Source organism: Astatotilapia calliptera, chromosome 17 (genome assembly GCF_964374335.1).
Source record: "Astatotilapia calliptera chromosome 17, fAstCal68.1, whole genome shotgun sequence".
Classification (NCBI taxonomy): domain Eukaryota; kingdom Metazoa; phylum Chordata; class Actinopteri; order Cichliformes; family Cichlidae; genus Astatotilapia; species Astatotilapia calliptera.
In genome coordinates this window covers 24,035,077-24,050,611 of record NC_137438.1, presented here as the reverse complement: position 1 = coordinate 24,050,611, position 15,535 = coordinate 24,035,077, and the positions used below count along the sequence as shown (strand labels likewise).

Below are 15,535 nucleotides of genomic sequence, written 5' to 3'. Positions count from 1 at the left end.
TCAAGTCGTGTGCCAACGTTTGCTGTGTAGTAGAACTAGAGACATTTGTCATTATAAAAATTTATTTGAAACAATATTAAAATTCTCGAACAGAAAAACATTAAACATAAATATATAAAATATAAGTATTTACAGAGAGACAGGAATAAAAAGGACCCAGCTGCTCTCCAGAGCAGGAACAAGGCTGAGGAGGAAATGCTCCATTGGAGACTGGTGTGGCCTCTTCAGGGACTCCACCGCCGATGGACCGTCCCTCATCTGCCTCGGAGCCGTCCTCCTCTGTGGGCCTGTAAAACAGCACAAAACACAAAGAAATGAGAAGGCTGCTACTAGATTTTAATTTCAACATTGAAAACAAAAACAAAAAACAGGATATAATCAGATTAGTTGTAGATATTTAGTAAAGGTGATCACAAGGGAATCCAACCGAGTAAAAAGCTATCAGTGCTTGCTGTACATACCTGTGGGTGCAGCAGCAGGAGCTCAGGGACTGGGGAGCCAGGAGAAGCAACAGGGGATGCTCTGCTGCAGAATCAGTTGTCTCTATCAATACAGTATTAAATGTTAACAGGTTGAATATAATAATCAGAGAAAGTATATACAGTGGTCCATCATTTATTGCAGCAGGGGTTCTCAGAAACACTAGGCCCTGGCCACGCACTTCGTACACTGTTTTCCCCACACACATGAACAATGGTCACAGTTCTCACAATTGATTCTCAAAGTGCAAACCTTTGTAGATTGCAAAACGTAAAAGTATTATTATGCCGCGTTTTGTCTTCATCTGCCTGCCACTTTCGTGCGCCTTTTTCCCTTGCGGTGCAGGTGTCTATTTCCGAATGAGGGTCATAGTTATGGGTGTTTTTGTGCGGTTTTTTTTTTCTATTGGACGTGATGGTTATCAAAACCAAACATGATAAATTTGCCACGCGCAGGAGACACGGCACGGAGGAGATTTGTCAATCAGGCTGCAGAATGCAATGCTGTACTGTGCAATAAAAAAAAAAATCAGCGAAAAAGCGAGGCAGTGACGGATGAACAGCGGGACCACTGTGTGCTGTTTATTAATAAACAAAATATATTCCTATATGACAACATGCATAAAAGCAGAACGGTATTTGTACGTCCATGGGAAAATAGCGGTGGCTTGCTAGCTTGCCAGGTCAGTGAAAACTTTCAAAAGAGAAATGAATGAACTTACCAGGTTGCCCGATCTCTTCACATATCTTCCTCCAAGCTCTGTCCTTTATATTCCTGTCTCGGTACAGAAAGCAGCTGGTGTCGTACAGCTCTGGGTTGTTTGCAACAGCATTGATTAGCCTTCCCCTCCACTGAAGAATGAAGGGCTTTGGCTGGATCTGCCCCTTTGACCTAGGTCACAGCCACGTCACCAGGCTCCTGATTGGTTGTCGCGGCGCAACTTGACGCTGGAGTTCAGATTTTTCCAACTCCAGCGGTAGATGCGAAACGCGCGTATGCACAAAATGCAACACAAAAACAAACGCCTGAAACGCGCTACACTGACGCGCGTTTCAGGCGTTTTGGCCTTTTCACGACACAAATCTGCTTCCGAATTCAACATTAATGAATCAATGTTACGGAAGTGGAGGAAGGGCAGTTTTTGGCTTTCCCCATATTTCAAAAGTGCTTCATCTCTTTGCTGTGACATGGTTGTAACCGCTACGATGCTTTCTACCAAAACAGGCGCAGCTTGATGACATCATCATCATGCGCTATCGCAATAGCGCATATAGTCAAAATCTCTATCGTTAGCCAAATTTATATCGTTTCCATCATATATCGTTTATATCGCCCACCCCTACCCCCAGCGTAACCCTTTTTGTGTATGCTGTGTATGCTAGCACAGCGGTCTCCAACCTTTTTTGCACCACGGACCGGTTTATGCCCGACAATATTTTCACGGACCGGCCTTTAAGGTGTCACGGATAAATACAACAAAATAAAACTAGTACCGGTACCAAAATAAAGAAGATTTATTCATAACACACGTGAAAACACCAAGGAAAACCGAGTTAACGATACAAACGATAACAAAATAACGCTGAAAACCGATAAAAACCCTGAAAACTATACATTTCACACCTGAGCCTCAACTTTCGCGGCCCGGTACCAAACAACTCACGGACCGGTACCGGTCCGAGGCCCGGGGGTTGGGGACCGGTGTGCTAGCAGATTCCTGCAGTTGCCTGTAGGTTTTCATGTGATATGACCACCAGCTCCAGTGGTTCCTTAGGTTGTTTAGGTTGCCACAGTTGCCTGTAGTTTTCCATATAGGTCTGCGAATGCTTGCCAACTACTAGGTGAGTGACTGTAAAATTAAACAAAATGTAATGCAAACTGGAAATAGAAAAAGTTCAGCAATGTTATTTATTAACCGGTTGGAATATATACACAATCTTACCCAAGCAACAGATGGTTGACAGTGTCTAAGCCAATGTAACTGATGCCTTATTAGCAAAAGGCATTTGGTTGGACATTTGTAGCTCATCTGTAGGTCATGGGCCTCTTGTTACGTGAGAGGTCATGATGAGGCAGGATTAGAAGGTCTCCAGCCAACTTTCACTTCCACATTAGACATTTACGTCTTTTAACATAACTTAACGGCTACCCTGAGGTACCCCTGAGCAAGGTACCGTCCCTACACACTGCTCCCCGGGCGCCTGCTTAGTGGGCTGCCCACTGCTTCACTGAGTGAATGGGTCAAATGCAGAGAAAAACAAGTAATTTCCCCATGGGGATCAATAAAGTATCCATTATTATTATTATTATTATTATTATTATAACAGGGTCACTGTTGTAAACACAGTTTTTGGGACCAGAGAAGAGACATTTGCAGAGAAAGCACACCAGCCAGTGAAAGTAGTCATCACTGCCTCTTGCTGTCACACTGCAGATGCCAGGATGTGAGCAAAGTTGTTTCAGGTGGCTTTGGACAGGAGGGAAGTAGCCCAAGCAAAGATTGTTAGAAAGCAAGAGTTTTCGCCTGAGGCGGTGGATGGGAAGGTTTCGTGGTCCCCCTGGAGGTGTTTAGCCTTTCTGTAATTGAAAAGGAAAAGCAGCTGGCCTTCTGTGGTTTACTCCACAGGACCCTTGAGCCAGCCCTGTGACGTGCGCACTTGTTATTGCGCTGATGACTACCCACTCAGGTTCCATCCCTCCCTTCAGGCTGCACGTAGCTGTGCCTTCCAGGAAAAGTACAACGTTCTCACGGGTTTGCCTCAAGTGGGGGCCCAGAGAGAGTAACAGAGAGGGGAGAAGAGGGGCCTCAAGCTGCCACCACAGCAGCTTATAATGAGAACAAGCCTGGAGACTATTAAAACCACAGACTTCAACTGAACACACACATTTTTCAGCCTTGCCTGTCATTTACTATATACAGTGGACAACATGCTGGCCTTTATCAGAGAGTTAAAGGCACAAAGAGAAGATGGGCAGAGGGACATGAGAATGACATGACAACAAAGACCCCCAACCAGGCTCAAACCAGAGAAGCTAAAGTTCATGTTTGTGGCATTTTACCCTCAGATGCCCTCAGGGATGATTGCAGCTTGGATCACTAGGCAACCAGAAACAGACATGCATCAGTAAATTACATGCTAATATATTCTGTAGTTTGCACAGAACATATTTTAAAACTTCAGCTTGGCATCCTAGTTTGCTGCATGCATGGGTATATTTGCAAGGATGTATTCTTTTTATTAAATGTATTTTCTAAATTTCTTTTCAGCAAATAATAGAAGTACTTTGACAAATAAATAACTGATGGATATTGTATTATCCTATAATTCCAACTAGGGCTGGGCTATATCATACCGTTCACGGTAATACCGGTGTAATGTTGGGCAATGATAAGAAAATGAAATATCGCGATAGGATATGGGTAAAACGCGCATGCGCAGTGCCTTTGTTTGCATACGCACATGGCTGCGACGCAGAATGAGAAGAGCGAAAGTGGATCGTTAAATGAAACGGATGAACCAGAATTGGTTTGTAAAAATGCTGCAACTTCAGTGGTGTAGAACTGGTTTAGCTTTCATCCGTCAGATATACAACAAAGCACTATTTTTGGTAGCGCATGCTAGCGGGCCGTCGTTATTACCGTGTTTTTTGGGAGATACGGCGCACTTAAAATCAATCCTTTGATCTTTCTGAAAGTCGACAGTGTCCCTTTTAATCCCGTGTGCCTTATGTATGAATTCTGGTTGTGTTTACTGACCTCGAAACGATTTTATGTGGTACACGGCGCTCGAAAATCTGTCAAATGTTTCAGTACGACTTTGCTAAGTTACGAACCCGCACCGCTTGATGTATTGTCGGAGCATTATGGCTATAGTAGGCAGGTGCCTCGCTGAGTGAAACACATACAATATTACCATATTGTATGTGTTTATAACCTCTTTTAAGTTTTGTGGATATTATACATGGTTATGCTGAGGATATGTCGGCCAACTTCCACTGGAAATGCCTTTTGGTTAAACTGTCAGCAAGGATTTGCATTTGCACTGTAAAATTTTTTATATAACTTTAATGCATTTAAAAAGTTGCTTGTGTAAGTGCAAAATACATTGATGTTTTTTGGGGTTTTTTGCACTAATAAAGTTGAGGAGTTGTAAAGTATTTTATCTAGTGTCAATTATATCATCAGTTATATCGTTATCGCAAATTTTCAAATGTATATCGTGATAGATATTTTTGGTCATATTGCCCTGCTCTAATTCCAACTCTACTATCTTGGGGTCTATCTGGTAATCTTCTACTCAGGAGCTTTCATTGTTTCACAAAGAATTATTATAGTTTTGTATTTTGTGATTGGTTTTTATTAGTATTTTATCCTGACATTTTATTTACGTTTGGTTTAATTCAGCCTCGCTTTGTCAGATAAAAAAACTAAACCACAGTTCTTACTCCTCCACATCAAAAGTAGGCAGCTAAGGTGGTTCAAACATATCTTACCAGAAGGAGGTCAGGGGGCAGACACATGACACGCTGGAGAGATTTTATCTCTGATCTTGGAATGGCTCGGTGTTCCTATGGAAACGTTGGAGGAGGTGGTTGGGAAGAGTGAGGTTTGGACATCGCTGCTGCCCAAACGACCTGAACCAGGTTAGGCAGGATAAGTTGCAGTGTTGGTAATGTAAGAAGAGACTCAATAGCATTAAAATGGGGGGAGTCTAAGAAGAGGCATGGTCTGATATCCTGCGTTGGTTTTGTTCCTCGAACACCAAGGTTAACATTGTGATATGATGTTATCACTTTGCGATGTATTGTTTTGGTGTTATTGACACACCATCACACCGCACACCAAACCCTAACCATGTCCCTAACAGCCATGTTTTTATTTTTTGTTTTTTTGTTTTTTTTTTACATTTTCTTTTTCCTGAGTGGACATTGGCAATTTTTTTTCCATGTCACAGAACTAATAACATTGTGATTGACCAAGATTAATTGTGATGATTCAGGAAGAACGCCAACATGGGGGATATCAAATACACCCAAGGCAGAGAAGCCCAGACCTCCCTGACCACGTCTTTCAGCTCTTCTGGGGGAACACCAAGGTGTTCTCAAGCCAGCCAGGAGATGCGATCTCTCTCTCTCTCTGACGACATAGCTCCTGGAATCACTGGGACGCTCGGGTCAGACCACTGGGCTTGCACCCATAACTACTGTCTGACTTACTGGACCCATGTGGTGCTTCTTGTGCGTTGCAGACCCACAGAAGGCCAGGTCCATATTTTGTCTTTGGGCTGCATCCAACTGGCCCTCATAGGCTAAGGCCCGGCTACCAGGCACTCTTTCTTGGACCCCTCTCCCCGGGCTTGATTCCAGGGGGCCCTGGTAACCCTATCCTGAGCAAAGCAAACTGGCTCCTTGTTCTCTTGTTCATAAGGGTCGTCTGAATCACTCTTTGTCTGGTCTCTTGCCCAGGACCAATTTGCCTTGCAAAACCCAACTAGGAGCAAATGCCCCCTCAACATAGCTCCTGGGATCAGTGGGGTACAGACCTCCCCACCACAATAAAGCAGGGATTCATAAATGTCATTACAAGATGAAAGGGGAAAACATTCACATATGCATACAGTATATAGACTCTAAATGTAGCTTCTTTTTTTAATGTAAAACATTAAGCCAAGATTCTGCTAATTTTGGTCAAGCAGACCTTTCAAAGATGTTCTCACTTTCAAAAACCTATCCTGTTTCAGCCTCTGTGGGGTTAAAATGATGGCACGAGGTAGAGTGAGTTTATGTCAACAAAACAAAAATTCACTGGAATTTCCCCTTTTTATTCAATGGGAATGGCTTTGACATTTAATTTAAAAAAAGGCAAAACGCCAGCGTGTGTTCCATGTTTTACAACAAACACTAATACGCAGGTTGAGAGGGCCTGTCCTAATATAATCTAATCTACTGTAGCAGTAAAACCCTGGAGCACGTTAAGGCTGTTTGTAGTGACATCATGCCAAATCCATCTGTGCCTGTGCTCGAAAATGTGTGAACTGCTGTCTGTTTATTCTGGTGATATGTGTGTGTTTTTCTTGTCATAAGTGAGTTAGTGTAATTGTGTGAATAATTGCAGGCGCTGGTATACGAGGACTGATTAGAGGGGAAAGTCCTCTGCCTGGCTCTGCACAGGTTTTTTTGAACAGAAGCGTGCACAAATGGCGTGAGGATTCTTATTTTTCTACATGTTTATCTTAGCTTGCAATCAGAATCTCCCTGGCAGTGTTTCTACTGATCGGCGTCCAAGTTTTTACCACACACACACAGTCTCATCCAGAGGTGTCAGCGTAGGTGGTTGCATGATGTCGTTTGTCATCGGTCTGACTGTTTTGATGCTCACTCTGTGTTTTTATGTCCTCTCTTTGCAGGTTGTGCACGGCTGCAGCTGACAGAAAGCTACGCCTGCTGACTTCTGATCTTCAGGATAGGCATGAAGTCAAGGTAATGCAACATCTGGAGCACATTGGCCACAACTGCGCTTGTCATTAGGCATCAAACTTGCGCTGCTTAGTGCTGACGTTCAGTGCTTAGCGATAGAGGAAGTAGTTAAACTGCTACAAAACATTCATTTAACAACTTATTGATTGGTATATTTTCTGTTTTTGTTCACACGTTTGTTTTTCCAATGCTGTCACTAGGTAATGGAGGGTCACACCAGCTACATTAACCATTTGGTGTTCGAGCCCATGGAGGGGAAACAAATTGCTTCCGTCAGTGATGACCACACTTGCAGGTCGAACCCGTTTTATTTCCATGTGTGTGTGTGTGCGTGTGTGTGTGTGTTCCCAGCTTCTGATTTTCAGTTCTGTTCTCTGTTAATGGTGCAGAAAGTTCTGACAGTGTTTCCACAGTGAAACACGATGCTAAGCACAACATGCTCCAGTGTGACTGTGCGTAAGCACAGAGCTGCTTTGTAGCTTTTCTAGCTAATTGGTTAAATATGGAAATCCAATTAGCTGCAGAAAGATTTTCCTCTCTCTAAAGGGGGGTGGGTGTCCCGTAACAGGGTCCCCAAAATTTCCTTTTCAATTAAGGCGAGAGGAGGGGAAAAAGTGTATCAGTAGCTGGGGTCACCACGGGGACAACCCCTGTAACATTGTGAGGCTGGTTCTGCTGCAACATACAAGCACGTCATTTAGCTTTTACTTCTGGATGCCCACTTCAGCCACATAGCCGTTAGTATTAGCTGTCCTGGAGGTAGTTAAGTCATATACTTTTAGCTAGTTATTTCAGCTAGTGTTGCTTTTTGTTTCAAATGGCAGCAGCAGTGTAGAAACTCTAATATTTTTAGATTCAAACAAAAAAATGCAGGTAGTTGGAGATAACGGACTGGATATAAAGATGAAAATAGCTACACTTACACCACCTATCATGGAATAAGGGGTGACTATGTAAATCAAGACTGTGGACACATAGTAACAACTTCATGCACCAAATCATACTCTTCTTTATGTCAACCAGTTGGGGAATATCTTGAATAATATAGAATAGAATAGAATAGAATAGAATTCAACTTTATTGTCATTGCACATGCGCAGGTACAGGGCAACGAAATGCAGTTTGTATCCATCCAGAAGTGCTTTAGTGATATAGATATATTACAATATATATTAGCAATAATATAGATATGTGAGTATATTACAGAAATGGGTCTATTATGGTATGTTATAATGTACACGGTATGAAGTATGTTGTGAATATTCTATAACTATAGGTATGTACAGGCTGTAGTGAGTACAAGCTATGTACAGGATATGAATAGGATATAAATATGAAAAACTATACGAAATAAATAACTTTACAGAAATCTGAGATATACAGCTATATATATAATATGCGCACAACATCACATGAGAAACGTCAATCAAGTCATAAATTGGGTTAGGAGTAGGCTTGTCTTTTTATACAGTTGGACCTGATTGAGTCGACACCTTCTGGCTAATAGAAAGAAGAAAAAGTTTCGTTTTTCGGACCTGACTGTAGACTGCATATGTAGCTATGTTTCTCTATGAAGACCTCCGCGAGGCCTTGTAGATCTCAGAAGGGAGTCTGGTGTGGGAATGGAGAGTAGACCTTTAACTGAGGAATCCAGTGTCCGGGATGGGGTGTAGGGGAGGAGAAGGTTCTGATAATTACTGGATTTGTAGCTGAGAAGAAGGATTTTACAGGAGACTTACCTTGACTGGGAGCTGGTGAGGGTGATGGGTTAGCAGGACTTGGTGCAAAGAACTTTCCAGAGCAATGGAACCTTATTGTTGTTCAGTTAGAGAAAGTTGGTTGACATCCAGATTTTGATATCTTCCAGGCAGTGAATCCAAAGCAGAAATACCTTCAACATGCATTTTTTTTTACTGGCTAGTCTGGTTGCTGAAAGACTTCAAGTGTTATAGAAGTATATTTGAAACTCATTTCCCTTGCTCTGTGACCTCAGTAAACACTTTCCACATGGCTTTATGATCTCAGTTGCTAGTTTCAGGCCTTATCAAATAAAAAGTGAAGATTATCATAATTTTAAGAGCATTATCTAAGTCCTTCCTGTCTTGTTGTTATTTACACAGGTAGAGCCATGCCTTGCTTTTCGTGTCTGGTTTCAAAACACCAAGATATGAAAGCAGCACGGTGGCACGGTGGTTAGCACTGTTGCCGCACAGCAAGAAGGTCCTGAGTTCAATTCCACCATCAGGCCGGGGTCTTTCTGTGTGGAGTTTGCATGTTCTCCCCGTGTTTGCGTGGGTTCCCTCCAGGTACTCCAGCTTCCTTCCACTGTCCAAAGACATGCAACTTTAGGGATAGGTTAATTGGATAATCCAAATTGCCACTAGGTGTGAATGTGTGAGTGAAAGTGAGTGCGAATGGTTGTCTGTCTCTGTGTGTTGGCCCTGCGACAGACTGGCGACCTGTCCAGGGTGTACCCCGCCTCTCGCCCTATGACAGCTGGGATAGGCTCCAGCGCCCCCCGCGACCCTGAAAAGGATAAGCGGAAGTGAATGGATGGATGGTGAATGGAAGATATGAAAGCCCAGGCATGCAGCTAACCACAATACCTTATTGGCATTTACTGCCACATCGCAGACAGTCCTTTATCATGCTGCCATTAAGAGAGAGTTTAATCTCATATTCTGAAGTATAAAAAAATGCTATTAATATCTGTTGATGTGGATTCTGAGGTGGAGGATATTTTTCCAATAATTTATTGTGAAACTATGTGTGTTTGCGTTAGTATTGTATGATTTTGTCTTGAGAGTCACACTGCATTATAATCCAGCATTTTTTTTAATATACAGTGCTTTGAAAAAGTATTTATATATTTTTTATATAATTATGGCATAATTTCTTAGATTTTCTCCGTATTTGTCACACTTACTTCTTACACATCATTAAACAAATACTAATATTAGATCTCCAAACCTACCTCCCTGTGTGGAAAAAGTAATTGCCTCTTAAACCGAATAACTGGTTGTTCCACTCTTGGCAGCAAGAACTGCAATTAAGCATTAGTTATCAAACATCAGTTATCATAGAGTCTTTCAGATCATCGTGGAGGAATTTTAGCTGATTTTTCTTTACAGAAGTTTACAACAGAAGTTGTTTGTTTTTTTTTCAACTCCATTGAATGGTTTTCCAGATGCTTTGGCCTGTTTAAGGTCATGCCAAAGCATCTCAATCAGTTCTAAGTCTGGACTTTGACTTGGCTCGTGTGTTTCAGATCATTGTCCTTCTGTGTAACTTGAGTGCTCTTGAGCTTCAGGTCATAAACTGATGGTCAGAAATGTTCTGGAAGAGAGCAGAATTCATGTTTTCATCAAGTTAATCTAGCAGCAAAGCAGCCCTTCACCAGCACACTCACAGCGTGAGTGTTAGTGTGTTAGTTTTATGTCAGATGTAACGAGACTCAAACCTTCCACAAAGTTCAGCTTTTGTGTCGTCAGTCCACAGAACATTTTCTTAGAAGTCTTGGAGATCATCAACATGTTTTTTGGCAAATTTGAGATGAGCCTTTTTGTTCTTATTGGTCAGCAGTGCTTTTCTTCTTGAACTCTCCCATGGATGCCATTTTTGCCCAGTCTCTTTCATATTGTTGAATCATGAACTCTGACCTTAACTGAGACAACTGAGGCCTGCAGTTCTTTAGCTGTTGTTCTGGGTTCTTTTGTGACCTCCTAGATGACTCATCGATGCACTCTTGGGGTAATTTTTGTCGGCTGGCCACCCCTGGGAAGGTTCACCGCTGTTTCGAGTAGGGCTGGGCCATATTATACCGTTCACGGTAATACCGGTATAATGTTAGGCAACGATAGGAAAATGAAATATCGCGATAGAATGGGAGTAAAACGCGCATGCGCAGTGCCTTTGTTTTCATACGCACATGGCCGATTGTTGAGTGAAACAGATGAACCAGAATTGGTTTGTAAAAATGGTGCAACTTCAGTGATGTGGAACTGGTTTGGTGTTTGTCCATCAGATACACAACAAAGCACATTTTTTTTGCAGAACATGCAAGCGGCCATCGTTATTGTCGTATTTGTCGGACTAAGATGCTCTTAAATCTGGGAGTAATCTGGGTCCTAAACTCTGTATGCTTCAGGTCAAACAACACTGCAGCATCACTGAGCGTTAAAAACTGTCTAAATTCTTTCATCTTTAGTAAAACGATCAGCATTGCTGCTTTACCAGGTGTAACTATGAAGTTTAGCTTCCAGGCATCCATTAAAACAAAATTTATTACATTTAACGGAGTTAGAAGTTAGCAGGAAGCTAGCGGAAGTTAGCTTGCTAGTTTCGCTAGTTACCTAAGCATGATATAGCATGTTCTGACTGAGAGATTTCTGAAAAAATTCAAACGTACATCTCTGCTATCACTTCCAACATAAATGAAGACAGGAAACTAAACAGCAGGGACGTTTGTAGGGTTACTGAAGTTGGGCTAGCTGGTATATAATGATGTGCTACGTGATCGCTAGCGACACAGCTATGTTAGCATAACATAAACAGTGAAGCTGGAGGACGAACACTAACACTTTTCCACTTATAAAAGTTAGCTTGAAGGTTCCTCATGGTTAGAGACAAATGCAATCGCATGGCAGGATGCTGTAAACGGACCAATCTTCAATCAGGAGAACAACTGAGATAATCCATCCACAATACGAGGTTAGTCATTAATATACTGCAACAACATGGGAATAGAGCAGCTGCCAGAGAATTCAACATTAATGAATCAATGGTACAGAAGTGGAGGAAGCAAGAAGAATGAGTTTAATAAAGTTTGATTTATCTGACTGCTTTGTTTCGCTTAATGTGCCTTATAATCCCGTGCACCTTATGGTCCGAAAAATACGTACTGCACACTGCAGTTTAATGTTGCAAAGCACCTCTTTTTAACTTCAGTGGATATTATACATGGTTATGCTCAGGATATGTCAGCACATTTCTACTGGAAATGCCTTTTGGTTAAACTGTCAGCAAGGAATTTGCATTTGCACGGTTACATTTTTATAAAGCTTTAATGTACATAAAAACCAGCTTCTTGTTGAAGTGAAAATAAATGGAAGGTTGTCTTTTTGCGCTAGTAATGTTGTGGAGTTGTATTTTGTCTCGCATCAATTATATCGTCAGTTATATCGTTATCGCAAATTTTCAAATATATATCGTGATAAATATTTTTGGCCATATCGCCCTGCTCTAGTTTAGAGTTTTCTCAATTTGTGCTTAATGGCTCTTACTATGGTTCGCTGGAGTGTCAACGCTTTAGAAATGGGTTTGTAACCATGACTTTGTCTCTCAGCTGTTTCTTTAGATTGTGTATGATGTGTTACTTTTTGAGTGATTCTTTTGTACCCTGCTTCTCTGTAAGAAATGATAAAGGGGCAAATAATTTTTCACAGGCTTTTAGTCGGTCCGTTTTTGACTATCAGCAGCATAGTGATCCCCCTGTCCATTCACATCTGAACAAGTCTCCTCAACTCTATTCCTCCGCTCCCTCTGCTAAGTGTCCAGAGAAAACAGGAGTGCGCTCTCTCTGCTGAAAGATTTAAATTCTGTCATGTTGAGAAAATATGGGACGCAGGAGGAAGACAGAGGAGGAACAAGGGATAGATCAAGTTAACAGGAGACGACCTTCCAGTCAGCCCACACAAACTGAGCCTCGATATGAGAACAGGAAAGAAAGGGAGGGAGGTTTCTATCTGCATGTATAGACTCATGACCTCTCCATCAGTCTGTTAGCTTTGGCTGGAGTGCCTCTACTATAAGTTTGTTGTCATCACTGTCCCCTGCAGCTGTGGGACCTCTGCTGTTTCCAGTATGCAACCTGACGCTGGAGCAGCAAGGTGGGGAACCAGACTGCACTTCCTCAGAGATGGAGTCTTGCTTCATGTAGTCTAAACAACTCATGGTGTCAGTGTAGGTGGAAAGGGTGTGGGTTATGCCACCTAGAGATCACGAGGGCACTCTGCAGGGTTCTGAGAGGATTTGGGGCTGACTGAGTTCACCGCTGAACTCAGGAAAACGCCCACCTGCTGCTGCTGCATTATGTGTATGGTTTAAAGCAGTATATCCTGTTCTCACTGATAATCCGTTTGCTTTTTCCTCAATCCCTCATCTTGTGTAAGGGGAGAAAAAATTACAGTACTGTGATAGCCTGTCCTCGATTACTGGTTCTCAACCTTATTGGGTCCCTATAAGATTAGTTCAAATAACCCTCTGTAACCCCACCCACTCAACATGTTCTGAATTTGTTGTCATGGATTACAAACCTGACCTTATTCAACACTTTTAGTTACATAAAGGTGGATATTCTGTTAATGTGGGCAGCTTCCATTACTACTGCCTTTTTAAAAAAAATAAGTAATCTTGGAAGTTGGGAAAATTGTGTGAATCCTGTGTGATCATGTGTTTTAAAGTCAGTAGAGAGTAAGAAATGCTATTTTTAGAATAGAATAGAATAGAATTCAACTTTATTGTCATTGCACATGCACAGGTACAGGGCAACGAAATGCAGTTTGCATCCATCCAGAAGTGCTTTAGTGATATAGATATATTACAATATATATTAGCAATAGTATAGATATGTAAGTTTTATAAAACATTTAATACATTTTTTTTGTTTCTCGCTCTGTCAACAACTAAATAAGTCGTTAACCAACATTTTCCACCTTTCTCAGTTGTTTCTGGGTCTTAAGAGAGCATTCCTGCCACCTTTTCACAATCTGGACCACATGCTTTTTTAGATCAGTCTTAGCTTATAAAGAAGAAGCTAGATGTTTCTAGATTATCAAGATTCAGTGTTGCTCCCTGCTAACAGATTTGTCAAATTACAGACGTTGTGCCTGACTGATATTTTCTCATAGATTTATATAGGAACTGAAATATTTTTGCAATTATAGTTATCGCCACCTGGGGGCTTTATGAAAAAAACAAAAACAAAACACACAAAAAACAGCCATGTCCATCTTTTATATACAGTATATGGTTCCAGCTGTCCTTTTAGCCTCATCAGAAATGGTGTTACTGGAAGGATGAATGTCAAGAAGCCATTCTAAAGGAAGGAAAACCGGGAGAAAGGCTGAGGTATGCCAAATTATTCAAGAACTGCACTGAAAATCACTGCACTGACGAAGTAATGGATCCAAACTTGAAATATGTACGGCTTTAGGAGAGAGGTACAACAGTGAGTATCTGGAGCCATTGTAGAACATGGTGAAAGCCCTTTCATGGTTTTAGGGCTTGATTTCAGCCAGTGATGGTGGGGATCTTGTCAGATTTTTAACCACCGTACAAAACCACCTGGAAAGCTTCTGGTTATCAACAGCTTGAATGATTTCAAACACTCTGCCAATGCAGTAAAAACATACCTGAATAGAAAAACACACAAGGGAACACCATCAGTCATGGATCGGCCTCCCCAGAGCCTGAACCTCAACATCATCTTAACAGACAACTGAAGAAAAGGCAGAAACATCCAAAGAAGAGCTCTGAATGTCCTTCAAGAAGCCTGGAGAACTATTCCTGGAGACTACTTAGTAACTGAGTTCAGGTTGTGTGGAAGAACAACGGAGGTCACACCAAATATTGACTTTTCAGTTTGTTAGCCATATATATTTGTGTTCCCTGTTCATGTAGTGACCCTTCAAGGTACCTGAGATATGATTCTTATTTCTCACCTTTGATTATTTATTCTATTCTCTAAAACAAATCGGGTCACACAGTGCTAACGGCATTTCCCGTTTCCTTCATTTATCCGAAACCCCAAAAAACCACAACGCTCCAACCTTATTGTTTGCTCACTCAGATCACTTCCAATGTCCTTTTCATCTCTGTTGTTGTACATGGAAGCAGAGAGTTATTGCTTGATGTAGTGTGATGCAATAACAGTGCTTTATCAGAAGAGGTGACGCGTGTTTTCGTGTCTCATGTCTTTCACCTCATTCGGCAGAGGTTATGTTTTTTTGGGGAGCTGGCGTTCTCCATTTGAAGGGGAGAGCGGTTGACCGCAGTTTGGCCGTTGGTGGTGTAGCGTGCAATTGAGCTCTGCTTGGCTAGTGGTCTAAAAGAATAGGGTTTAGTCGTTGTTTTCCTCATGTGGTCTGGGGGTTTTTCCTCTCTCTTTCTCCCCCCCCCCCCCCCCCCCCCCCCCTCCTTCGTTCTCCACAATGGAGGCCCAGGCTGCACATGGGCAGAGGAGAGAAGCCTAGAGTTTTGACAGCACCCTATCCTACTGCCTGCACGGGAGACGAGGCAGGAAAAGTTGAGTGTTTACTGTGGTCTTCATCTGAGACGGGGCATATCCTCCCCTACACCGCACCACTGAGGACATCAATCTCTCCAACAACACACTTGACATTTAGATAGTCTTTGGAGGTACTTTATTACATGATGTCTTTTGCATGACCTCATCAGTCAGCGCCTTCCCATGCTTCACAAGACTTTGTTTTATATTCCCAGAAACACTTGCAGCCTTCCCTGTGCCCCCATCTCCACCTTTTCTTCTAGTTCAGATGTGGTTAACCGTAGATCCAGG

General features: G+C 42.0%; 1 protein-coding gene and 1 long non-coding RNA gene across 2 annotated transcripts in view; one reads left to right on the top strand and one right to left on the bottom strand.

The window, feature by feature from the left end:
• The window catches only part of nup37 (nucleoporin 37), a 28,001-nt gene that overhangs the window by 4,807 nt on the left and 7,659 nt on the right, over nucleotides 1-15,535 (top strand). The window contains exons 4-5 of the mRNA XM_026147075.2: nucleotides 6,888-6,960; nucleotides 7,158-7,252. Coding sequence (XP_026002860.2) covers nucleotides 6,888-6,960; nucleotides 7,158-7,252 — 168 coding nt within the window. The remainder of the gene's footprint in view (nucleotides 1-6,887; nucleotides 6,961-7,157; nucleotides 7,253-15,535) is intronic.
• On the bottom strand, nucleotides 45-1,360 carry LOC145421311 (uncharacterized). The gene is made up of 3 exons (XR_013902644.1): nucleotides 1,202-1,360; nucleotides 462-543; nucleotides 45-287 (listed from the first exon to the last, which is right to left on the bottom strand). It is a non-coding gene; the product is annotated as an uncharacterized LOC145421311 (long non-coding RNA).